This window comes from Pelophylax lessonae (genome assembly GCF_965119305.1).
Source record: "Pelophylax lessonae genome assembly, chromosome: 4".
Classification (NCBI taxonomy): domain Eukaryota; kingdom Metazoa; phylum Chordata; class Amphibia; order Anura; family Ranidae; genus Pelophylax; species Pelophylax lessonae.
In genome coordinates this window covers 297,456,720-297,482,453 of record NC_138771.1, presented here as the reverse complement: position 1 = coordinate 297,482,453, position 25,734 = coordinate 297,456,720, and the positions used below count along the sequence as shown (strand labels likewise).

Here is a 25,734-nt window from a genome sequence, read left to right as displayed (position 1 = left end):
AAAAAAAATATATATATATATATATGATATATATATATATATATATATATATATATATATCATATATATATATATATATAATATATATATATTAATAATAAAGAACGGCTGTGTTGCTATCCCATTTGGTCTCATTTATTTTAATGAATCGGAAATAAAAAAAAATAGTGCTGGACTGTCCTTAGTGCAGTTTTTTTTGTAGGGCTCCATGCGACGCTCTGCATTTTATGAATGAAACTTAAAATGAAGAAATGGATAATATCTGTGATGTCCTGTGGCAAACAAATAATATTATCTACTGTCTGTTATAGATCCCCCTGTATAGTATATCTTGTTCGAAATGTTTATATATATATATATATATATATATATATATATATATATATATATATATATATATATATATATATATATATTACTTTGTGGTGGTATGTTTTCAGTTTCAAATGTTTTTTATGTATGTGTTTTTGTAACACTTTGTACAGCATCACAGAACATGATATATTAATAACAGTAATAATTGTGGCAGCCTCTTGTAAGCTTAGGCAAAAGTAAAGAAGATTTCTCATTAAACCTTTAAAATTTTACATAACCATTGACCAGTGTTTAGGGAAAAAAAGAAGCATACTAAATCCTCATACACAAAGTTGTAGAATGTGCGATACAGTATACACATTCAATGAAATATTTCACCCATACACAAAACACCTTTGGGTATTAACAGGTTTAACCTGTTTGGTGTTTCACTTGATGATTCTAGATATAAACACATAAAAGATAATTTGCTATTGTTCAGATGTGTAATTAGAACTTTAAGGGCCCCTGGTGCAAGAAACGATGAAGGGTCCCCCTGACCCCCAGCCAGTAAACACAGTTTACCATGCTTCAGTTATGAATGGACAGAGTCAGTGATCGGATGACTCTGTTCATTCTGAAATGGAAGGAGCTGGTAAATTACATATTTTCCTGGCCCCTTCACTGCTTTCCATCCTGAAACACCCCCTGCTGCAGCTGGGGGGAGAGGGAGGGGAAGCCAGCAGAGTTGTGGGGGGATGAGGGGAGGCCAGCCCAGCAAAAAAAAAGTGAAAGCTGGATAGAAAGGGCGCTGCGGATGGCATTTAGAGGGACCAATCCTGTCCATTTCCCCCTTCTAGCTGCTGAATGGCTGTAGGAAGGAGAGGAGGGAAAGCAAGTTTTCATCATCTACAGGAGGAAAATGCAGGGGATCGGTTACTCAATATGCTGCTGCCTCCACCCCTCTTGACCATTTGTACAGGCAAGCTGCCCAGGCCCCCTAGAGGATGGGGCCGGGTCACAATTGCAACCCCTGTAGTTACGCCCCTGCTATTGTTACAAACTACTGTCAATGAGATGTCCATACTTGAACCATATGTTTAGTTTTGCCATACTAAATGTGGATTTATTTCCTCTGTTACAGGAAAATTCAGGAAGTAAAGAATTTCATCAGAAAACACCAGAGTCAGTGAAATCGACTTCCAGCATGTCAGCAAATAGCAAAACAGAAAGAGAACAAATAGCAACAAATGCTTTAGACAAGGAGCTTTGTATGCAGTGTTATTCTCCACCTTTAGAAAAACCGGGACACATAAATCCCATGGTAATATTTCATTTGTCCAGAATAATATTTGTGCCATATTTTGTGTGTGTGTATAATATATATAAACTAAAACATTTAAACCACCTCCCTTCAGTTTAACTTTCTTTCATCCATAAGGAATATCTATGCTCAACAGGATCTGAATAGCTTATTTCCAGATATTCTGAATATATTGATGCAAAACTGTACATTTGGCAAATAGACTAAAAGTGGGATAGCTAACGGACATTGGATACACTGTGGAAAACATCTCTGCTGTTGCTAAAACAAACATCAATCATATTCAGTTGTGGCCAGCTACTTGTGTATCCATAAATGGAGGAATGAACGTATTTAATTGTTAACCACCACTGGCTGTTAAACCTCTAATACCAGAATCCAATATTTTCAGAAATTACACAGTTCATATGAGTAATAAATTCGAATCTACTGTATTCAATAATAACGTCTCTGACACCAGTTGTCCAATATGTGGATAGGGATCTCGCCAAGAATTAATTTCAGTTATATACATAAACCAGTGGCCACGATGTGTAAAGTCTCTGCTTTGGAGCATTGTAATTCACTCAAACATATAAAGTTATTAGGCATCATTAACTCTGTACAAAAAATGAAAACAAACCTTGAGCCAGAATACATAATCTGTTCGCCACTTCTGGCAAAATTATGAAGATTAGAATGCTTGCAATACTTAGCTGTTCGGTGCTGGTGGGTAAGAAAGCGCAGTGTAAATCAACCATTTTCACCACTCAGTGGCAGCTTGGTATATAGTGTAACGTGGACTCTTGCTGCAATCCCTACCCACATATTTGACAATTGGTGTCAGAGACTTGAAATGTTGAGTGGAATAGGGTCTATAACTCATTCCAACACTGTAATTTCTGTACATATTGGATTCTTGTATTAGAGAATTAGAGAAGACATCATTCCTCCATTTATGGACACACAAGGACATAATCACCATTTAAAAAGGATTGATGTTTGATTTAGCAAAATCAGAGATAATTTCTTCAGTGTATCTTATGTTTGACACACATGCAATTTCTAGTATCTCCCCAGAGCGGACCTACTTTGCTGTCTTACCCTAGGGTCACATTAATTACACAGGTTCTGTGGCTGATTAAGGTGATTATTAAACTTACTTGGTGCCTTATGTGAATTATATCAGCCTCAGAACCTGTGTAATTCATATGTGTCCTGGTTTAAAGTGATGAGGTGGCAACCCGAATGTGATGTTGGTCTGAGCAATAAGATTGTTTATTTACACACTGGGCACTGGGGGATATAGCGGATCCTATTTTTATCTGTTGAAGATTAGTGACACGTACCATACTTTTGGCAGGTTCCTTCTTGGAAAGGGGGAACGCCTGACGCACCAAACTGAGCTTGTGCAGAGTGCCTCCTAGGGCTCTGTTCTATCAGCAGATAGATTGGGTGTGGTAAAAGAAGGAGAGATGACAGGATCAAACAGCCTTTTTACACAATGCGGAGTAGTAACCCCTTAGGTTACATAGTATAACAAGCATGCTTTACTGCATATAAAGACTGGTTTTACTGTTGTGGTTTTAGTAACACAATCAGCTTGCAATTGCACTTTTATTCTGTATGCAGAATATACGGTTTGGAGTCAAAATTTCAGCATATCTGGAATATTGCTATTTGGATCCCTTAGTGCATGGTCATCCCTTGTGAAAGAGTTGGGGTTTGAACCGAAGGGAGTGTTTTTCTGTCTGATTTATAATATTTTTTTAGCAATGCAGGTCTGCACACCACTATTATCTACACAATTTAGCAACCAGCAATAGATTATTTTGTAGGGTGCTAAACCCCTCCACAATGTGTCAATGAGTTAGTACAATAATTTTAAATATATAGAGTAAGCACACCACATAACAAAAACACGTAACACTTAAACAATAAAGTTAGGCATATACATACAATTTTACAATAGGTACACATATCAAAGTATTTCATATCAAACCAAGCATGGGTTTTGGGTTTAACTTACACTGGAATAGTGTAGATTTAGGGCTCTTTCACACGTGCGGTCCGATCAGATCTGCCTGTCAGTTTTTTAGGCAGATCAGATCGGATGCCCCATTCAGCCCTATGGAGCAGCGGATGTCAGCGGTGACATGTCCGCTGACACCCGCTGCCATCCGCATCCTATCCTGTCCGTGAAATCCGGACAGATGGAAACCCTATTTTCCATCCGTCCTGGGGATCGGATCGGATGGGATCGGATGAGAGCGGACAGGCGGTCCGCTCTCATCCGATTCCCCATAGAGAGCAGTGGGGGCTGTGACACCTCCCTCTCCGTACTGCAAGCGGAGACGGAGCTGTCATCCGCCGGCTCAGTGGGGATTGCGGATCGATCCCCGCTGATCAGCGCGGATCCGCCTACGGAGGCGGACCGTGTGAAAGAGCCCTTAGGGAGTCTTGGTTTAGTTGTTCCCCAGATATACTTAGGGACTAACTGCTATTAGACTCATATATAGTTCATAGGAACTGGGATAGATAGGATCTAAATCAGGTAGAGAATCTTAGGTAGTAGAATTATCTTGACAGCTGTAATTCTGCTTACCCATTAAATTAAGTGGGGCCCAGCGGGCCAGTAGAGAAGTTGATTTGGCTAGCAGGTGGGTGTAGTTAGCACCATAAGGTAGGGATTGAGGTGCCCAGGTGAGGAGGAAGGTGTTTTGCAGAGAAAGGTGATCTCATGAAGGGAGGGAGACATTGTGACCTTTTGATTTTGTTCCATTCACTTTAAGGCCAGGGATTTGTGTGGAGAAGGAGTGCAAATGTGCGGGGCGAAAAAAAAAGAGGAGAAAAATCTTCAGCAAATAGGCTGAGTTTTTGATTTTGTCCTGCAATTTCAGTGCCCTGAATATTTTTTGTTGGCTCAAATTCCATTGCTAATGCAAATACCAGTGGGGGGATAGTACAACCCTGCTGGAATCCTCTCACATTAGCTAAATAGTCAGATTTTAACCCAGAATATTTCAGATATGCACATGGTCCAGAGTAGAGAGACAATACCCATTTCAGGAATGTGGGCCAAAGTACCATCGTGCAAGGATATAAAACAGGCATTTCCGGGAAAGGGACCAAATGTCTTCTGTAGCTTCAGAAATAGAAGGTAAGCTGGAATTCTTTTGTTTATGGCATGTAACAAAAGTCATGCTCTGTGGATATTATCACTTGTCGATGGAGGATGAACCCAACCTGGTCTTTCTGAATCAGGGAGCCTATATTTAGATAAGCCACAGGGTGAGGATTTCAGCTAAAAGCCTAATATCAAGATTGAGTAAAGATATTGGTCTGTAGTTGGAGCAGGTTGTGTCATCTCAAATAGGTTTTGGTATCATGGTTATTATCATAGTTTTCATAACCAGAGTTTCCTGCTGGAAAGACTGTTGCTTCAGAAGGCTATTAAATAAGTCCACAAACTCTTTAATATGATGCAGAGAGGTCATTGGGACCCAGTGTTTTCTAAGGTTTAAACTATTTTATGGCTTGAAGCATATACAGTATATAATGGGCTGTTCTAGGGGGATGCTTATGTGGTTCTGATAGAATGGGTAAAGCTAGGCCCCTAAAAAAGCTTTCTGCCTTGGAATGGGAAAAGATGGTAGTGGGATGAGTATTGTTTGGAGAAGTGTTTACAGAATTCTTGAAGGACTTTGACTGTAGTTGGTAGAGAATATTTCTCTGGATACTTTGGGATGAATAGATTTAGGGTGATGGTCACGTTTGCATTAAGGGCTAGGGGTGTGTTTGGTTTGTTAGCTTTGAAATAATTGAAAAAATATTTATATTCAGACCTGCATATTGGTTTTTTTTCAGATTCCATAATAACTCAGTTTCCACTAATAAAAGGTTTAGTTTGCCTCAGACTTTACCCAACTCAAGTCTGTTGGCTGGGGTGGGATGGGCTTGGAAATTGGAGTGATGGCTCTGAAATTCTTTTTACAGTTGTTGGAAATGTAAGCATTTGCTTTTATTGATCTGGGAGGTGAGATGTATGCATGTACCTCTTATGTTTGTGTGCCTCCTAGAGGATAGCAGCCAATACTTTGGGAAGTGTTGAATGTTATGTACTCTCTAAGTCCTTCTTGGATGTCAAGACAAAAAGATGCTTTAGAGAGGAGGGTGTTGTTTATGACTCATGTGGTATCAGGCCATGGTCTGACCATGGGACCGGTTTGATTTAGGAATCTATAAAGGATGCATGTGGCATGAATATATATTCAATCCTAGGAAAACTATGATGGTGTGAATAAAAATGTATTTATGATGAGCTGGGTTGCACTACGGATACGGGGGAGTCTTCATTTATGGTGACTTGTCTAGGTAAATGGCCTGATTGGAGTCTCCACAGATTATATTGGTCCCTTTCTTGTGTGAATCAATGGCCTGGAAAAATTGTGTGTCGAAGGGGGTTTGAATGGTGTTTGAGGCATAGTATGAAACCACTAGCGCTTGCTATTCCCTAGTGGAAATTCATAAATATTAAATAAATACTACAATTACATATATAAATTATTATATCAAATACATAAATAATTTAAATCACTCTCAAATAAATGTCCATCCAGTGTGTAGTGATAAATAATCAATAAAAATTGAATAAATAATCAAAGAATAAATAGTAGTCCAAATACAGTATAAATGGTTAAAGTGCTGGTGCTTCTTCCTTGATCACCAGCACTTTAACCATTTATACTGTATGTGAAAATATACTTTGTATATTAGCGCGCCAGGGAGACGGTTTCAAGAACCTGGTAGAAATGTGTTTGTGAAAAATTATATAGTGATTTTTATAATTAAATTAATAGCAGCTGCTAGTAAAGTGCGAGTGCCAGTGATGAAAAAGAAAGTATTCACAATAGTGATACCTCTAGCGCTTGCTATTCCCTAGTGGAAATTCATAAATATTAAATAAATAATACAATTACATATATAAATTATTATATCCTACCTCGATCCACTATACGAGGAGGAGACTCATCCCATGGTGGAAGGCTAACCGCAGCGACTGTCCATACCCAGGGAGAGGGAATCCGAACCGGGAAAGGATCCTTTATTTGAAGCACGGTTGGTTCTAATGTCATAAGACATATAGAACCCACAGCATCTGGTGAGTGGGCAATTTATTTATTTTCACGGTGAAGGAAGCACTAAGTGATCAAGGAAGAAGCACCAGCACTTTAACCATTTATACTGTATTTGGACTACTATTTATTCTTTGATTATTTATTCAATTTTTATTGATTATTTATCACTACACACTGGATGGACATTTATTTGAGAGTGATTTAAATTATTTATGTATTTGATATAATAATTTATATATGTAATTGTAGTATTTATTTAATATTTATGAATTTCCACTAGGGAATAGCAAGCGCTAGAGGTATCACTATTGTGAATACTTTCTTTTTCATCACTGGCACTCGCACTTTACTAGCAGCTGCTATTAATTTAATTATAAAAATCACTATATAATTTTTCACAAACACATTTCTACCAGGTTCTTGAAATCGTCTCCCTGGCGCGCTAATATACAAAGTATATTTTCACAACATAGTATGAAACCAGCCTTATCATGTCACATAAAAGGGCCGCTAATATCAAGTTTTTTTTTTTGGTCTGGGTCCATAATTTAAGATTGTCAAGAGAAAGGCGCTGAACGTTGAAAGTTAATTATTGTTCCCTTTTACTTTGTTAGGTCACAGGAGAAAAAGGCCTGCAGGTAAAGGGGACTGAAATATTTTGAAGCTCCAGAAGTGGAGTAGTGTGTTTCCCGGGGGCAGACCACATCTGCCTTACAGGCTGCAAAGAATCTAAATGCTTTTATCATTTTTTTTTTGAGAAAGTTGAGTCCTTTAATGTTAAGATAGTACATTCAAGAGGGCCATTGATGCAACAATAAGCTGGAAAGTACATCCAGTAGTGCCCCATGTGTGTGAGAAACACCAAGAAGGAGTGGACAGGTAAAGAGGACGAGAGTGAGATGAAGGAGTCAGGGGAAAGGGGTACAGAGCTCAAAAACTGGCCTTTAACCATAACAATAGAAACATGTGTACGAGTGTATTGGGTGTCTGGTTATCACAATTGAGAGAATGTGGTTATTTTTTCATGGGACTTCCAATAGGAGACCCTCTGAAGAGCAAACTGGCAAGGGCATAGTGACTTCTGTCATGAAGTAGGAAGTAATAGTCAAATAAGCAGCACAAAGGCTTAGTAATAATATTGTTAGCCCGACTGCGTTTGGTTAGCATTGAGCAGAGCTGGGCTAATTTTTTTTTTTGTATACAGTGTGGGGTGCTAGTTATCTAGTCTAATCGCAAAAGTGAGTTGGCGCTGGTGGTAAACAATCTCAGAAGGGGCTCAAAAGTGAGTTCCCTATTCGCATACGTGTAATACAATCTTCTTCTGATAAAATATGGTGGGAATTATCATGTACACAATTCTATAAAAATTGTGAGAATATATAAAAACTGCTAAAATGACAAAGTAAATCCGACTGTGAAACAGTCTAGTAAATTCCGAATCATAAAAGCTTAGTATCCAGATCCTAAAACAAATGGTGTATGTATCTTCAATATAAATATACAGATAAAATTCTGAATCCTAAAATATGTGTCCAACTCTTACAAACAGAAGATACATACACCATTTGTTTTAGGATCCGGATACTAAGCCTTTATGATTCGGAATTTACTAGACTGTTTCACTGTCGGATTTACTTTGTCATTTTAGCAGTTTTTATATATTCTCACAATTTTTATAGAATTGTGTACATGATAATTCCCACCATATTTTATCAGAAGAAGATTGTATTACACGTATGCGAATAGGGAACTCACTTTTGAGCCCCTTCTGAGATTGTTTCCCACCAGCGCCGACTCACTTTTGCGATTTGATATTGATTGGTATTTAGTGAATTTACCAGGGCTGGCTGCAGGTGGGATAGGACCTAATCTCATTATCATCATCAGCTGCAATACATTCTAGGAATTCCTCCTATTTGAATACCCAAGTGACAGCGCACATATCACCCCCCAATCTTTACTTACCTGATAAGTTATCTAGTCTAGTTATTTGTTTAAGCATTGACCTACATTCTATTTTTTCAGTTATATACACATTTTTTTATTTGATTTGTGTCCCTCTCCAGTTAAGGGAGTAAAAGTCACACCTCAGACTCATTTAGCTGTTTGTGTAATTTTAGCTTCAGCTTTTCAGCTCTTTAAAGTGGAACTTTTAGCCATAACAACTTGATAAAAATAATGTTCTTTAGCAAAAAAACATGCTACCAAAATTAGTGTGTACTGAAAATGTATTTCTTCTTGCTGGTGGCTGCCGTTTTGCTGAAACCCAAAGCCTCTGAACAGCAGTAAATCTTTAAGCTGTCAGCAGATTGGCCTCTATTTAGCATAGTGCCTAAATATAAAGAGCAAATGAGCATACAGTATACAGAGCAGGGTGAGAGAGTCTACTGGATTTTAAACTGTATAGGCACCTATTTTTAATGTAATACATAGCTATATCCACAAAAGGGGCCAGCCAGAAGTGATCTAATAGGAATTCATTTTCTGACTAAAGTTCCACTTTAGGAATTAGTAAGTGGATAAGGCTGGCCATAGACAGAGGGACTTTCTTTACTGCAGCCACAGGTTGCAGGATATAAATTTTCTCTATTCCCCCATCAACACACAGTGTGAACAGGGGAATCCCTTCTGCAAGCCATTGTTTTCTCCTGGCGGTGAGTGAAGATAGTGATTATTGCAAGCGACTTTAACAGCCACTTGCAATAATCCCATGTAAAATCTGGCAGGCTGGTTGCACCCAAGCTGATTAATCAAAATTAGGCCTGCCCATACATGGTTCTAATCTTGGCTGGTTCCTGCTGAATTGGCTGAGATTCGAACCGTCTTTGGCTGGATTAAGAGATGCCAAGGTATAAATGGCATATTAAAGCAGAAAAAAACGAGCTAGCATTAGTGGGCACGTATCGCTCACTACCAGAAGTTGAGGTTCCAAAATATATAAATCTGGTTAATAAAATATACTTTAGGTTGAAAAAATGTAAACTCATTTATAAGACAACTGAAAATACAAAGTACAGTAAAAGAAAACAGAAACCAAATTTCTTCTGACTGTAAGCTAATAGTCGATTAGATATCAATGGTTATCATGGGTTACAGTGCTTTATATTGTCATTGTTCCTTATATTGCCTTATTGAAGTTTTGGTAGTGAGAACTATAACTTGAAAAGATAAACTTACAAATGTATATATTTTAACATATATTTAATAATTCTGATCTAAATGAAAATAAAGAATGATGCTCACAAACAATAATTTAGTGCAGAGTCACACAATTGTGTGTATACTGTGTGTGTGTCAATATATATTTACCAATTCTACCATTTTTTTTTATTTCAGGTGTTGCTAATGTATGCCTACAACAAGCAGACTATAAATGTTAGAGACCTTAGAAAGTGTGATCCAAAAGAGCTTCTGTGTGGCTACATTGGGATGCCTTTGTCACGGTAAGTGTCAAATCAAAATGTGAGCATGTCAGGAGTACCAGGATTATGAAAGGCCTGGGTTACCCTTGGGCATGCTAAAAGAATACAATGATGTGACGCATCATGCCGAATGGCGTGTGCTACCTAACTGCATTGACAGTGGGAGGGGTGTAAAAGAGGTATGGTTAAATAAAAGCTGCCAGATATAGGTACCCGCTCCTAAAAAAAAGAAAAAGTAGCAAAAGTAGAAGGAGGAGGAGGGGAGGAGAATCAGTGTAACCTCCCTTTTAAGGTGAAGTTCAGCTTTAAGTAGTAATCCTGCTGTACATTAGCCTTAGAAAACTTGCTAAGGGCCTCTTTAAATGGGTGGTCAGTAAGAGAGTTACTCTCTTTGATTAGTGGTCAGTGAAATAGGACCCTCTTACATTAGTGGTGAGTGGGAGAAGGAACTCCTTTCACTGCCAATCAGTGGAAGCAATACTAAAAAAAAAAAGGCTGTTAAAAAAATCAGAGGAGAGGGTCTACTGGTACTATGATGCTGGATCTGCTGATGTTGGTACCAAACTAGGCACTATAATATGGGAAAGTCAGTTTGTTACAGTTTAAATAATCCCTAGCAACCTCTAAAGATAATAGTCTTTTTTTTCTTTGTTTCCAATCCTTTGCTATGAAATGGAAGGGTCCGCATTCTTCATATTAACAAACATTGACCAATGCAGGCTTTGTTAGAGCTTTGCAGGATATAATGTGAATTTTCTGATTATGCTTGTGTCTATTTCTTAGTGTCCTGTCACTGCAAGAGAAGTTAAGTATTCTAAAGCAGAAGGCAGAACTCTCTCTCAATCCTCTAAAAGATGTCCCTGGGGAACAGCAGAAAAGGTCTACTCATACTGCTAAAGAGAGACTTGATATTAAACCGGTCAGGATCACGGAAGAATTACAGGTATTATTGGACAAAGAACACACACAACGTTTAGATCTCATGTCTATTTTTTTTTTTTTTTTTAGAGACTCTATTTCTTTAACTAAAACTACAGAACATGTTAGTGGCAGAAGAGACTATTTAATTACTTTCGGGTGTATAAGTAATATGAAGTGCAGCGTTTGCTACCAATTAAATTAAAGTCCCTGCAGATTGATACAGAAGAGGACGGACATTAATGTTATTATCAGGAACCACATTGCAGGGATTGCTCCACATGCACCCTAAAGTCTTAAATAGACCCCTTTCTGTTCCAGTTCCCCCCTCTGAACAAATAGGACTTGCGAGCACAAAGGAGTTCATTGAATGCCTTTTGGGTGCAGGCAGCGTATTCTCCTTCACCGCAGTTCCCAAAAATTAAAAAAAAAGTCTTGGCCTCTTCTGTATCGGGCCGAGACTTAAATTATGTCGAAACATGGCACTGCTGATTAGTACGTCACACCCAAAAGTCATTAAATAGTTCCCTCTCTGCCCCCCACCCCATGCTGAACAGATGGGGCCTGGGGACGTTTTTTAAAATATTGCTGCAGAATCTTTGCAGTGCTCTTTGAAAGCTTGAAGAGTGACCCACGTTGGATTGCTTTTAAGAGGGCATTTGACAGGCAGTGAGGAGGCATTATATCGCCTCCTCACTATGTGATGTAACCCTGCAATGCTGCACAACTGTACACAATCACAGTTCTGCTTGTCAAACTGCATCCTGAGATAAAATTGCCATGACAGTGAAGCAAAGCATTGAGTTCCCCATCTACCCCTCTGAAAAAGCCTGACGTGCCCAAAAGCTTTGAATTATTTTACACTTGTGTCTCCCTATAAAGAATGATCTGTGGTAAATTGCTGTCAGAGGGCATTTGATAGCAGTGTTAATTTTGTCGACTAAAACAATTTTGTCTTAATTTTCATCAACAGCATATTTCCAGTGACAAAAACTAAATTAAAATTACCCCAACCTTTTCATCAATTGACGAAAACTATGACGAAAATGGAAATCATTTTCGTCATAGTTTTCATCAATTGACAAAAATGTGGGGTAATTTTAATTTAGTTTTCGTCACTGGAAATATGCCGTTGATGAAAATTAAGAATTAAGAATTAAACTGGAATGAAAATGTTAGGGAGGAACGTGTACCCACATAAACTTCCTGTCTCCTTGGAGCTCTGCCTGTAAAGCCCGTGAGTTTTTTTCCTCCCAGCAAGCAAGGTAGCTACCATAACATGCTTAGTACTGTGGCGTGCTTAGCACTGTGCAACATTACAGGCTTCCTCAGATGACCGTCTAAAGCACTGTGCATTACAGGCCTTCTCAGACAGACAACCATTCAGAAAACTGTGGAGCATTTATAGGCAGCCTGACCATCCAGTGCACTGTGTGCATTAGAGGCCTCCTCCTCAGAGCACTGTGCAGCACAGGCCTCCTCAGACCACCATTCAGAGCACTGTGCAGCATTTACAGGCCTCCAGACCGTCTAGAGCACTGTGTGCATTACACCGCTAATCCTCAGACCACCATACAGAGCACTGTGCAGTATTACAGGCCTCCTCAGACCACCATTCAGAGCACTGTGCAGCATTTACAGGCCTCCCGACCGTCTAGAGCACTGTGTGCATTACACCGCTAATCCTCAGACCACCATCCAGAGCACTGTGCAGCATTACAGGCCTCCTCAGACCATGCAGGGCACTGTGCATTGAAGCCACCTCAGACCACCGTCCAGTGTACTGTGTGCATTAAAAACCTCCTTGTATGCATTCCATTCAGTGGAATTAGTAATGTTCAGCCTCTGGGGGATAATTTTTGCGGTGGGGCAAAGCACCAGTGCTGCAGCATTAATACACTCCATCCATTGCCTTTACACCCCATCCATTGCATTTGCACCCTTTGCCTGTGCGTTACCCCTCCTAAACCTTGCAATCTGCATGTTACATACCCTTGAATACTTTAAGCTATGCGATACCCACTCTTGACATCTGAACAATGTACATTACCCTCTCCTGACCCATGCACACATTTTAAATCCCTCCCACTATTAGCACAATTTTGCCACACCCAAGTTTCTCCATGACGCACACTGCCTGCAGGCTATGAAGGGGGGGTTGAGCTCAGGCCTGGGCCTTAACCTCCCTGGCGGTACGATTGTTTCTGATTTTAGGTGCTGAAAGCGTTAACATTATTTTGCTAGTAATTCTTAAGGACGAGCAGCCCAAACCAACTATTTACATATGATTTTTTTTTTTACTGTGCATTCTTCTTTATAACATCTCGGGTATGATAAAGTTTGAAACACAAAATCATAGATTATAATATAATAAATAACTATAAATAAGTTAAAGTATATATATATATATATATATATATATATATATGTATACATATATTATAGATATATATATATATATATTATATATAAAAAGTACAGTAAAACTGCAGGAAAGGGCACTGGGGGGCAAACTAATGTCAATTTATTTTATTTAGTAATGTAATCCAATAGGATTACAATATATCAGTGTGTTTGTGTGTTTTACTTTTCAAATTTTCTGCCGGTTCCACCCCCCTGCGAGCGTCACGTCGCAGGAGAGGGAAGCCGGGGCTCACAGCATCGGGCGGAAGATCCGGCCGCCGTATGCTGCAGGGACACATCGTGGGATCCCAGAGACAAGGTAAGTAACCTCTACCAGGATCAAGCGATGCTCCCTGGCGGTACCCCGAGTGTGTAGAATTTTAGTGCCATTAGCGGTAACCCCGAGCCACACTCGGGAATACTGCTAAGGAGGTTAAAAAAGGGGGCCCTGTCAGGTACTGTAAATACAAAACAAAGAAAGGGCGCACCAGCCTAGCGCATTATCCTCAGCTAGTTTATTAGATAAAAATTAAAATCAGCTACTCACAAACAATCGTGAAATTCAGGCACATCAATTGCATAAAACCGCCTCATACCAGAGGACCAACATCTTTACTGGAAGCAGAGGTCTGACGCGTTTCGAGGCCATGCCTCTTCCTCAGAGCCTGGAGACCATGGTCAAATCCGTTGTTTAAATATGGTATGGAAGACCAGGCCTCCCCATGGCCCTTGGGGATGTGGGAGGAGATATCGCCCAAATGGGCGTGGCTACACAGCTAATTGCCCAAAAACATTGCAGATTACAATTACAATTTACTAGGTTCTGAGCGCAGGAGGGGGGTGCTGTATAGCACTTATCCTTTTTTTTTTTGGGGCCCTGTCAGGTAGACTGAGGTAGGCTGTAGTGGGTCCCATTACTTCTAACAGTGGCCCTGTATATGTGTGTGTGTGTGTGTATATATATATATATATATATATATATGTGTGTGTGTGTGTGTGTGTGTGTGTGTGTGTGTTTGTATTGTAACACGGGGGACCATTAGCTCTAGTGGTCAATGCATCTTCAAGTAAGTTCACGTTAGTCAGGAACTATATTTTAAGGGCCTGGTAGCCCACTTTTATTAAAAGGCAAATGAAAAAGGCCATAACATTAGTTTTCCCACACAGGGAATCCATGGAAAATGCTAGCTCACCTGGCTCTTTAACTTTCACTCAGCTGTATCCACAATACCTCTTCACTTTACGCTGGTCATCCAGACTACAGGTTCTTTAGTGCTGAAGGGTAACTCTAACGCACACAGCTCATCAGGCCTTAGTCCTCAGGTTGCTTACTGTCTCTTGCAGACACACATGCTATGGCTGCCACATACAGCCTCTGACTCCTAGAGACCTCCTGTCTCTCTTGGGATTAGCCGTCTCCAACTGGGAGCCCTGAGGTATGCCTATACCTTCATTATAAGGGCTGTGCGCACCTGAGCACACACCCTGCTGGTCCTCCACAAAACCTGGACACAGGGTTGGAGATTTCGTCCCACCCAAGACACTTTGGAATCTCCAAACTACAGATCCCTGTGCAGGAATACCAAAACCCAAAGAAAGCTGCAAACAGCATTTTTCTATAGCCCACATCGATGCTCTGTAGTCCAGCACTGAGCCAATGTCACCTGTTTCACAGTGACAGCATCTCATACAACATATATATATACATATATATATATATATATATATATATATATATTGTATATATCACAGCTTCCTGCTTTAAACATGTTCTGTAATTTTTTTTAAAGTGCACCCTCTTCCCTCCCTATCCACAAGCCCGCGAAAAAGCTTATGTAAATGCAGCCTTGTGCTTGCATGTATTTTGTAGTTTTAAAGCTGGATAATATATGCTTGGAGAGATGTAAACAAGTCATAAGCATGTATAACAGCTGCATGTTAGTCATAGCCCCCATATCAAAATGTTGGCAGGATTAGATTCTGTTTATCAATCTTCCAAATTAAATGGTATAAAAATAGATATAATTTTCAAATTTCTTCTCATTAGATATTTTAATATTATATTTATTTACTGCTCTTTGAGCCTGAGAAACACTGTGTAATGTGTTGTGGTGTTATGAAGTCCTCTGTCCTTTAAATCCGTAGAGAATTCCAAAAACAATTTGGTTTCCTTTGCTTCAAATCAATGGAGGTGACAATGAAGCAGCTTTGTAATCTGCATGAAAGATCAGCATCAACCAAACATTATACCCAATATGGTATATTGTCATTTTAAGTTTACTTGAACCACTTGTCTGCTTCAATTATTTCTATGTAATTTTCAAACTGTTGGGAGTATTGCCCATGCATTGAGAACCCCACAGGTTTGCACTGACCATACTTGAAGACATGTGGGCTTATTCAGAATAGCACGCCTAAATATGTAGTACCCCTTTCCTTTTTCAACCATTTAAAATTAATTTCTGTGGTTTGACTTAAAGTCTCGCTCAAACCAAAATGTTCTCTTTAGTTCTGGATGAAGTCAGGAAGGGTCAACATGTCTGTCAGGTTTTATTACTTTTTATGTCAATATGTACATTGGGATGTGGCATCAGGACAACCTGTATTAGTATGTTTTGTTGCTGTCTCTGTACACATTGGAGAGATTTATTTTTACACTAACAGCATTAAAAGACCAGGTAGAAGATATAACGCTACCAACTACACGAAAGTAGGTGCTACTACCTCCCAGTATTATAATGCGCCTTTATCACCAGTGCTCTGGCAGAGGCAGCTGACTCCTCATCCACACAATCTGTATAAGCAAAGAAGAACCAGCACTCCGGTGTATACTCTGCAATGTTGTGTTTATTAACAAATAACAGCCACCAATATCATATCATGAGTTCAATAAACTTTATACAAACAGACACATTCTAAGGGGGTTCATTCATGGTGTCTCCAGTAATGTATTGGTTAGTGGGGAAAAGTATTTTTATCCAATACAGCCCCTGAGTACCGCAGTAGAATGCTTTCAGGAGGTGGTAGTTGCAACGGTTAAAAACTAAAGCTCATAGTGATTCCTTCAGATCTAGTATTCATAAGAAGGAGTTTGATGCGATACCAAAAGTGAAAAGGGATCACAATCTAGTAATAAGTGCAGCTGACAAGGGCAGAGCGGTGGTTGTACTCGATGCAGTGCAATATAGGGATAAAGCCCTTAGACAATTAAGTGATGTAGCCACCTACTGGTCCTTGTTGTCTAATCCTACTTTCCCTTTTTTTTTAAATTTTGGATGATGAGGGCAGGTCTTTGGGATTACTATCTCCCAAAACTGTGGAGTGTCTGACCGTGTGTGACCCGATTACACCAATTTTTCATAATTTACTGAAAATTCATAAATCAGGCGAAAGACAACTATTCCATGATTTTTGTTTTGATGTTGCGCAAATCACTGTTTTCTGTTCTCAGTCACTCCATAGAAAGGAGGTGTTTCCTCTGTTCCACCTTTAGCTTTCTCTTGGCGAGATTCTCTTTGACATGTTTTTCTTCTGTTTCTTACCCACTTTGGTGAATTTAAGGCAGAAACAATGAATGCTTCTCCACCATTATTGAAAGAAGTAGTAGAATAAAAAGATGTAGGAGTGATTCTCTTCTAGATGGATTTCATGTAGCTCTTTGCAACTGGACATTCAACTGAATCCTTCCATTAAGACCTTTTAAAGTTCTCCTGATGATTTCTGGTTCTGTCTTTCTTTCACAGCCTTCATAATTTCCTTTAATGTATCTGGGATGGTCTCTTTTTTGGCATTGTTCTTTAAATTGTCTAGCCTTTCCACTGCCATACCATCTCTTTCCAGCAAGTTACCCGGTGTTAACCAATTTAGCTTTTTTGTTGCATTCCCTTTTGAGGCCAGGGTAATCACTTTCTTCTGAACATCAGTGAGAGATTGTTGAATCCCTGCTTGAACCTGAACCACTTAAAACCACTGTCCTTTGAAAATCAGTGAGAAATTGTTGCATTTCAACCTAAGCCTGACCTGCCTGAGCCTGAACAGCTTGGGTCAGTAAATTTTGCATCTCAGAATTGGATTGCACCTGATGTTTGATTTCCCCTGAGGTTCCAAAGTCTGATTCGAAAAAAAATTAATCTTCCTCTCCTTGAGGAGATGTCTTTCCCACCTGAGCAGAACATAATAAAACCTTTTCTTATTATGGAGTTGTCTTTGTACCAGTGAGATTCCTCTCCTAACAAAGCTTCCTTTTTGTTGTTACTTATTTTACCAATTCATAAGTAGGTGAGCTTTTCAATAGAAATGTCAAGACTACTGGATGGTTCGGGCAGGCTCCTTGCAAAACTTGACTAAGTTGAACTTTGTCAGTGGTTCATGAATTATTCCTTTGATCTTATCCAATCAGACTATATACAGTAGCTAGACAGTTAATGTCTCTCTTTTTTTTTTTTTTTTTGTGATACACCTTCTTGAAGGTGTCAAAAAACTTGGCATGTAGTCACCACTAGTGTAGGAACAATTTGTGGACTCACAAAGTCAAGTCAAGTGAGAATATATCCTGCCACTTTATAAAATTCTGTTTCGGCAACATCTGGAATATTCCATCTAGTTCTGATCACCAATCCTCAGAAAGGATGTGCTGGAGCTGGAGAGAGTTCAGAGAAGGGCATAAAATTAAAATGGGAACTGGATGATCTCAATTACGAAGAACGGCTACAAGCACATACATTTCTTCCCCCTGTAGAAGAGACCCTTGAGAGGAAATATAATAGTGATGTACAAATATCTCAGTGGTAATCCCAGTGTAGGTAGGAAACTATTCAGTCTCGGGGAGTGTAAGAGGACACAGGGCCACACAATGAGATTGGAGGAGAAGGTTACCTTAAGTTGCGTAGGGGGTTTTTCATTGTCAGGGTGGTAAGGATGTGGAACTCTCTTTCACAATCATCTGGTGCCAGCAGAAAGTATTGATAGTTTCAAAAGACGTTTGGACGTGCATCTTAGCGAACACATTGTTCAGGGATATGGGAAATGATTATCCACACAAACACACACACACACACCAACACAGGTTGAACTGGATGGACTGTTGTCTTTATTCAAGCATACCTACTATGTAACTATATTACTGTAGCATTTATTCCATCAAACAATGAAACTTTTTTTGACTTTTTGTAACTTTTTGAGACTTTTTGTAGGCAAAGAGGGATTGTGTCTCGCTACTTATGTATAGCAGGGTATACATGTTTAGTTTTATTTTTCATTTAACCAGCGAGTTGAACTAAAAAACAAACTGGCATCCCTGCATCAACACAAAAAAAGTCGATGCAGGGATCTCTCCCACTGCTCTATTGTGTTCTGACAGCAGGGGATAACCCCCTATCAGCACACACAGGTCAAATGCTGGTTTTCAGCATGACTGGCTTCTGTTGTGTCCTAAAGGATTTTTTGTGTAGACTAGGATGTAGCCTGATTTACATCTAACAAAGGAATGATCACCTGCTAGACTCGAATCTCTGCCCACTTTTTGCCAGGAAGGCTGAGTGCATTACAGATTTCTGATGGTTCTGTAAGTGCTGCTTTACAGAAACACAAACCCTATATAGTGCAAAAAGTCGTAAACCATCTTGTACAAATTATATTAAAAATGATTAGATGGGGGGGGGGGGTGACCAAGATGGCGACCGGGCTAGATGTCTAGGAGAGGAGCTCTGCAGCCACGGAGGGGGAAACCATCCTGTTTACCCATTCTGCGCACACCTGATTCTGCTACGGCTCCCCTTATGGCATCTTTCTCGCTTCACTGAGGCACCAGACAGGGCTACCCCCTCTACCTAGCCCTCTTTGCCCTAGGACTTGAGCCCCTGGCAATGATGCTTTGAGCCTACCCTGCAATCGATAGTATATCGGTGCTCCCCCTGGTAGAAAAGGTGTACAGATGGTACCCTCCTCTTAATGATGCCTGCCAATCCTTGACAGCTGTCCTAGAGATTATCAATTTATTTAGCTCATTCTCTGGCATCCGAATCAATTGAGATAAGTCAGTTCTGTTCCCTCTGACTCAGGCGCCACCCACCCTAATATAACTGCCTTTCTCTAATGGGTCAACCAGTTCAAATACCTTGGTATCTATATCTAGAAGGATCTACCGAAGTATCTGGAGGACAATTTATATCCGGTTTTCCGGAAGTGCGCAATATGGAAAAACCTACCAATTACACCCGTTGGCAGAGTGAATCTAATCAAAATGTCTTTTCTTCCCAAATGTTTATATGTATTTAGGCACACTCCCGTTCGTATCCCCAATTCCTTTTTCGCCAAACTGGACCAAGCCATCAGTTCTTTTATTTGTGCAGGTTCTGTCCCTAGATTTGCTAGGTCCACATTACATCTTCTGTTGTATGAGGGGGGCCTGACTTTGCCAAATTTTAAGAAATATTATTGGACCGCTGTCTTGGTGCCGGTGCGGTGGTGGCTTGTACAGGATCAAATCTCACAGTAAACCTGGAAGCAGGAATACTTGGGTCCTATTCAGAACTTAGCAACCTGGTCTATAGGGGGCCTAGGTCCAACCCACAGGCTACCTACCACCTCTATGAAAACGATGGCATTGGTATAGAGACAGATCCAGGGGTCTATCACAGAGCCGAAAAAAAATTCTCCCTACACCCCTCTATGGGGCAATCCGCTATTACCTCACCTGCGGACTGTGCCTGACTCACAAGTCTGGGCTCAACATGGAGTTAGTACTCTGTGAGATATCGTGCCTGATGGTCATCTAGTCTCTTTTGCTGAGTTGAAAAAATGGCTCCTGCTTCCTCCCTGGATGTAATTGAGATTCTTGCAGCTTTGGCATGCTGTTTTTGTGTGCAGTTTTCTGACTCCATTGTTCTTTCACCACACTCCGTTGAGTGGCTTCTTATAACCCGTAATATAGACAAGACACTATCCTCCATTTATCTTAGGCTCACCTGTGTGGGTAATACTGGTGCAAAATGAGTGTTTCAGGTTTGGCAATGAGATGTGCCCAACCTGGCAGACAGGGACTGGACTGAGAGCCTCCAACAATATATTCCCCTTATGATCTCTACAAGAGATTGGCTTATACAGTTAAAATTCCTCCATAGAGTATTTTACAAGCCACAGAAACTGTCGGTTATCTAACGTAACTCAGATGACTATTGCCCGCAATGCCCTGGGGAGGTAGCAATCTTTATTCACATGGTATGGTCATGTCCGTCTCTTCAGAACTTCTGGAGGGCAGTGGTACTGACGTTAGTACGATTGGGGAGCGTGGCCGCACGGGGCATGTGAGAGGAACTGTCTCACGGAGCTTCCTCCTTGTGATCCTGACATTTAACCCTTTCCCTGGCCGGATTACTTACTTTTAACACCAGATTCTGCTGTAGGAAAATCCCCTGATCGCAGCGATACCAGACATGCAGCGCTCCGGTGCAGCCGTGACCCGTGGCAGTAAGGGGAAAGAAGACAGTGTAGCTGCAGCTACAGGCCAAAATGGCGCCGGCTCGGCAACCCCGCAGTGTGCCACATGAGGCACTGAGAAATCCAAGGACGGGGAGGCCAGAAGAAAGCTCAGCATCTCATAGGTAAAGATCATCCTGGGGATATTCTGTTGTATGCCAGAAAGCTATCTGAGCTGCAGGGACAGGAGGATGTGGACAGTGTGCACTCTGCTGCTGTATATGCCTCTGATGTAGCAGTGCAAGGCCCAGGGGCCGACAGTCTCTCATTGCAGCCTGAGTCTGACCAGGAGATGAAGGAGGGAATGCTGGAGGATGGCCAACCTACACTGGCGATATAGAAAACCGTTTGAGACGCAACAAAGTGCGTAAAGTGGGGCTCCCGGAGATTGTGATTTTGTGGAAACTTGGCTGTGTGAAATTTCTGGCAAGGAAGCTTTCTCCCCCCTGTTTGCCGTGGAAAGGGCTCACCGAGTACCCACTAGACCACTGCCGGGCAACGCACCCAGGCCCGTGCTGGCCAGAATCCTTCATTACAGAGACAGGGAGAAGCTCTTGCGCCTGGCGAGGGAGAAAGCTGATATCAGATATAATGGCAATCGGGTGTCTTTTTATCCAGATTTTTCTGCAGAGGTGCAAAAACAACGTGCTAAATTTCTGGACGTAAAGCAGTGACTACGCCGTCTTTGCCTGATCTATGCTTTGTTGTATCCGGCTTGCCTAAGAGTTACAGCGGAGGGCAGAGCACATTTCTTTTACACGGCTGTGGATGCAGCGAACTGGCTGGATATACATGAATCCTCACTCCGCCAACGCAGACGCGAGGACTCTGGGGCGTGGGGGATCCTACAATGCTACTGGGCTGTTCTTAACCCCTTGAGACACTCTGTACACTTACCCCGGCCAGGGACAACAATCTGTTGGCGAATGGAATGCTACGCTCCTCACCATGAATGCTTTCACGGATGATAGTGGAAGGCTTTCGTGTTCCCTATTGGATTACGATTGTTTTTGAGCACAGTTGCACCTTGTGGGAAGTTTGGCTGCCGCAAGTTTGTCAGCCACCTCCCGAAGTGGGCGGGTTGGACTTTCCACTCGCAGAATGTACTGTGTTGAGGCACCCTTGTGCCTTTTCCTATTGGAACCAGTTCTTTTCTTTACTATTCTTGCTGTTGAGAAGATACACACATCGCAGGTCTTCAAGGATTGCTCTACATGGTCACCTCTACTGGTAGTGATGACCTGTGCCGCCTTATTTGACTGGACTGCTCTCTGGGACTTAGCTCTCGGGGGCGCGGCCCTCTACTTTTTGTTTCACCTAGCATGGCTGGAGTTCCGATAGTGTCCTGGAACGTATGGGGTCTTGGCTGCCCCCTAAAGAGGACAATGTTGGCTACCCTGCTACGAAAGTATCATCCCGCCATCATTGGCTTACAGGAGACTCATCTTTTGCAGGACTCTGTACGGTGCCTGCGGTATTCCTGGGTGGGCTGGGCGTACCACTCCACTAACTCCTCATATTCCTGGGCGGTGTGTGTCCTGGTGCACAGATCCCTTGCCTTTCAGGAACTGCAGGTGCAGATTGACCCGAAAGGGAGCTATGTGTTTTGCTATTGCACGATTTTTCAGGTCACTTGTATTTTGGCGGTTGTGTATGTTCCTCCTCCGTTCTCTTTTGGGATACACCCGGAGCTATTGACATTTACATTAGATAAACCTGCTGTGCCTCTGTTTGTGATTGGGGACTTCAATGGAGTTTTGGACCCTGCCAAGGATAGGCATCACCCGACCGAGCCCCTGGCCTCGGGAGGAGAACGGCTCTCTCCCGCTTTTTGGCGGAGGTGGGCTGGTCAGATGTCTGGCGTTTGAAGCATCCTGGCGTGGTCCGGTTCGCATTCCTCATTGTCACGTATTGATTTGCACGTGGGCACGGAGGGTGCACTCCCATTGGTGGAAAAGGTGAAATATGCACAGAGGGGGGTATTGGATCATTCTCCGCTGGTGATATGGCTTACTGTGAGGCCCCAGGTAGGCCTGCGCAGGGACATAAGTATAATCAGTGGGGTGTCCCTTATGCTTGAGCACCTGATCCTATTACTGGGGTAGACAGACACCTTGCCTACTAAAAGACATACTAAACTTTTTATATTTTATGCAATATACTAAGAAAACTATATTGTCTAGCTGGAAGGCGCCTGACCTTCCCACGATTATAGTGTAGTCCCATGATATAATTATTTGCCGCCTCCCCCTCACGCCCCTTCCCCTCCACCCCCCCCTTTTTTTTCTCTCCTCTCCTGTTTCTGATGTGGTATGACATTGTATTATATCCCTTATATCAAGTTTCTGACACAGCTGAGTTGATGTATGTTTCTATTTTAAAGGTGACATACCCTGAAGTATACTATGTCTATCTTTATCCCAACTGAATATCTCTGACCACCTTAATCCCATTTATGTAATTTATCCCTGGATGTATATTTCTCTTTTTTGATCTCTCTTACTATGCACATGTACACTGCTGTTTTATATCAATAAACATTCCTTCTGTTAAAAAAATGATTAGATAAAATACAAACATCCAAACTCTAGTGATTCAGTGCCAAACCATGACAAAGTGACATTCAAAAAATTCAATATTTCATGATAAATCAGTCTAAAAATAACAAAAAAAAAACAAAAGCACATACCCCTAATGACATCAAAAGTTTAAAGTTATATTAAATGTTTGGCTTTTTAAAAAAAAACAACAAACATGTTATACTTACATGCTCTGTACAATGATTTCTTGGGCCCCCCCCAATGCTTCTGGCTCCTCCCCCTTGACCAGTGCCCCCCGATAGCATGCCACTTGTTATGGGGCACCGGTGTATGCTTGTTCCCGAGCCCTGCTCTATACGTCCATAAGACACATAGAGGCGCAGCTTGGCTCCACCCCCACTCTCGCCTCATTGGCTCACTGGCTGTGATTGACAGAAGTGGGAGCCAATGGCTCCTGCTGCTGTCTCAGCCAATTAGGAGATGAAGTCCCAGGACAGCCGAGGCTCTCCTGCACATCACTGCATTGAGAGGGGGCTCAGGTGAGTATTAGGGGGGCTGTGGGGGGAGCAGCACATAGAATGAATGAAAGTAAAAAACCTTCAGCCTTTACAACCACTTTAAAATACCACTGACCAAAATTTAGTTTCAGGTGAGTTTAGGTACCACTAACTACCAATAATTTTGGTATTGTATTGGGAAGGCAGCATTGAAAGGGTTTTGGGTTTATCCATAATATCCAGCCATTGTGCAACCTGCAATTGCAGAGCAATGCAATTTTATCCACATAAATTTTTAACCCTTTTACTGCCAGGTCCGTACGGTGTTCGGACCTACAGCACTGCTTGCAGCTGTCCAGGTCCGTACACCCCACAAACCTAATTTCTTCTCCTGCTATAAGCTCATGGTCACTTCAATGACCATGAACTTAGAACAGAATTGTTCAGAAAACAATCCGCTGATGGTCAGAGTTATTAACCTAAAATGTGACTACCCCCCCATGCTGCCGCTTCCCTGTCCCCAGCCTCTCCACCTCCCGCTGCTCCCTGTCACCTAAAACTACTCCCCCCACTCTCCTTTACTATCCTCTTCACCCCTCCTTCCTGTCCCTCAGCACTGGTCCTTCCCCCACCTGATCCGACACCCTTCCCCCCCAGCAAACCCGATCACTGCAGCTACCTTTAGAAGCCGGTAATCCCTCCTCTGCTACTCCCGCCAGCTTCAGGTGCTGCTGGGGCTTAGAGGGGATCCAGAGATATTCCCCCTGCCTGTTGGATCACCCCCATACTGGCCCCCATCCTTGTGATCCATCCCTGCTCCAGCAGCATCCCTCCTTCCCATCCTGCCATCTGCAGCTGCTGACCGACACTGTGCTCCGGCGAGCTGTCAGCCTGAGAGCGGGGGAGGGGTGGTGCAGGTGAAGCTTGGGCTTGGGGGGGCTTGGTAAACCTCTAAGCGGCGATTGGTACTCCTAAGTCCACTGACAGCTGATCAGCTGATCATAGTAAACCTAGTGTTTACTATCTCAGATTGTCAGTTTATGAATAAATAAGTCTCTAAACAGACTTCTTTTTCATTCATGTAAAGTGCTGCAGAGAAAGAGACTTTCTCTGTTTTCAAAAAAAGAGATATGGTTGTCTGTTTAGACCTCTGATATCTCACTAAAGATCCCCCCAAAAAAATTATATAAAAAAATATAACTGTAAAAAAATGTAAAAAGTAAAAAAATAATAAATAAATAAAAAAAACATGGAGGAGACTGTCAAGCAGGTCCGCCTGCTCAGCAGGGATCTGTCTGCTGATCCCCACTGAGCAGGCAGGTGACACGTCCGCATCCGCTCTGCTAAAAAAAAGATATGGGGGTCTGTTTAGACCTCAAATATCTTAAAGACCCCCCCCCCAAAAAAAATATGTAAAAAAAATTGTAAAAAAACTGCAAAAGTGAAAGAAAAAAAAAATTGGAGCAGACTCTGTCAAACAGATCTGTCTGCTGATTCCCGCTGAGCAGGCAGATGACATGTCCGCGTTCGTTCTGCTAATGCAGAGGTCTCAAAAAAGAGATATGGCGGTCCGTTAAGACCTCTGATATCTCAAAGACCCCCCCCCCTTCCCCAAAAAAAAGGTTTTAAAAAAAATTGTAAAAAAAAAAAAAAAAAGCAGACTCTGTCAAGCAGATCCGCCTGCTCAGCGGGGATCTGTCTGCTGATCCCCGCTGAGCAGGCGGATGACATGTCCGTGTTTGC

At 41.5% G+C, this 25,734-nt stretch overlaps 1 protein-coding gene across 1 annotated transcript in view; it reads left to right on the top strand.

Moving 5' to 3' along the window:
* CFAP54 (cilia and flagella associated protein 54) overlaps window positions 1-25,734 on the top strand; it is a 616,124-nt gene that overhangs the window by 582,755 nt on the left and 7,635 nt on the right. The window contains exons 65-67 of the mRNA XM_082253561.1: window positions 1,439-1,618; window positions 10,072-10,178; window positions 10,941-11,100. Coding sequence (XP_082109687.1) covers window positions 1,439-1,618; window positions 10,072-10,178; window positions 10,941-11,100 — 447 coding nt within the window. The remainder of the gene's footprint in view (window positions 1-1,438; window positions 1,619-10,071; window positions 10,179-10,940; window positions 11,101-25,734) is intronic.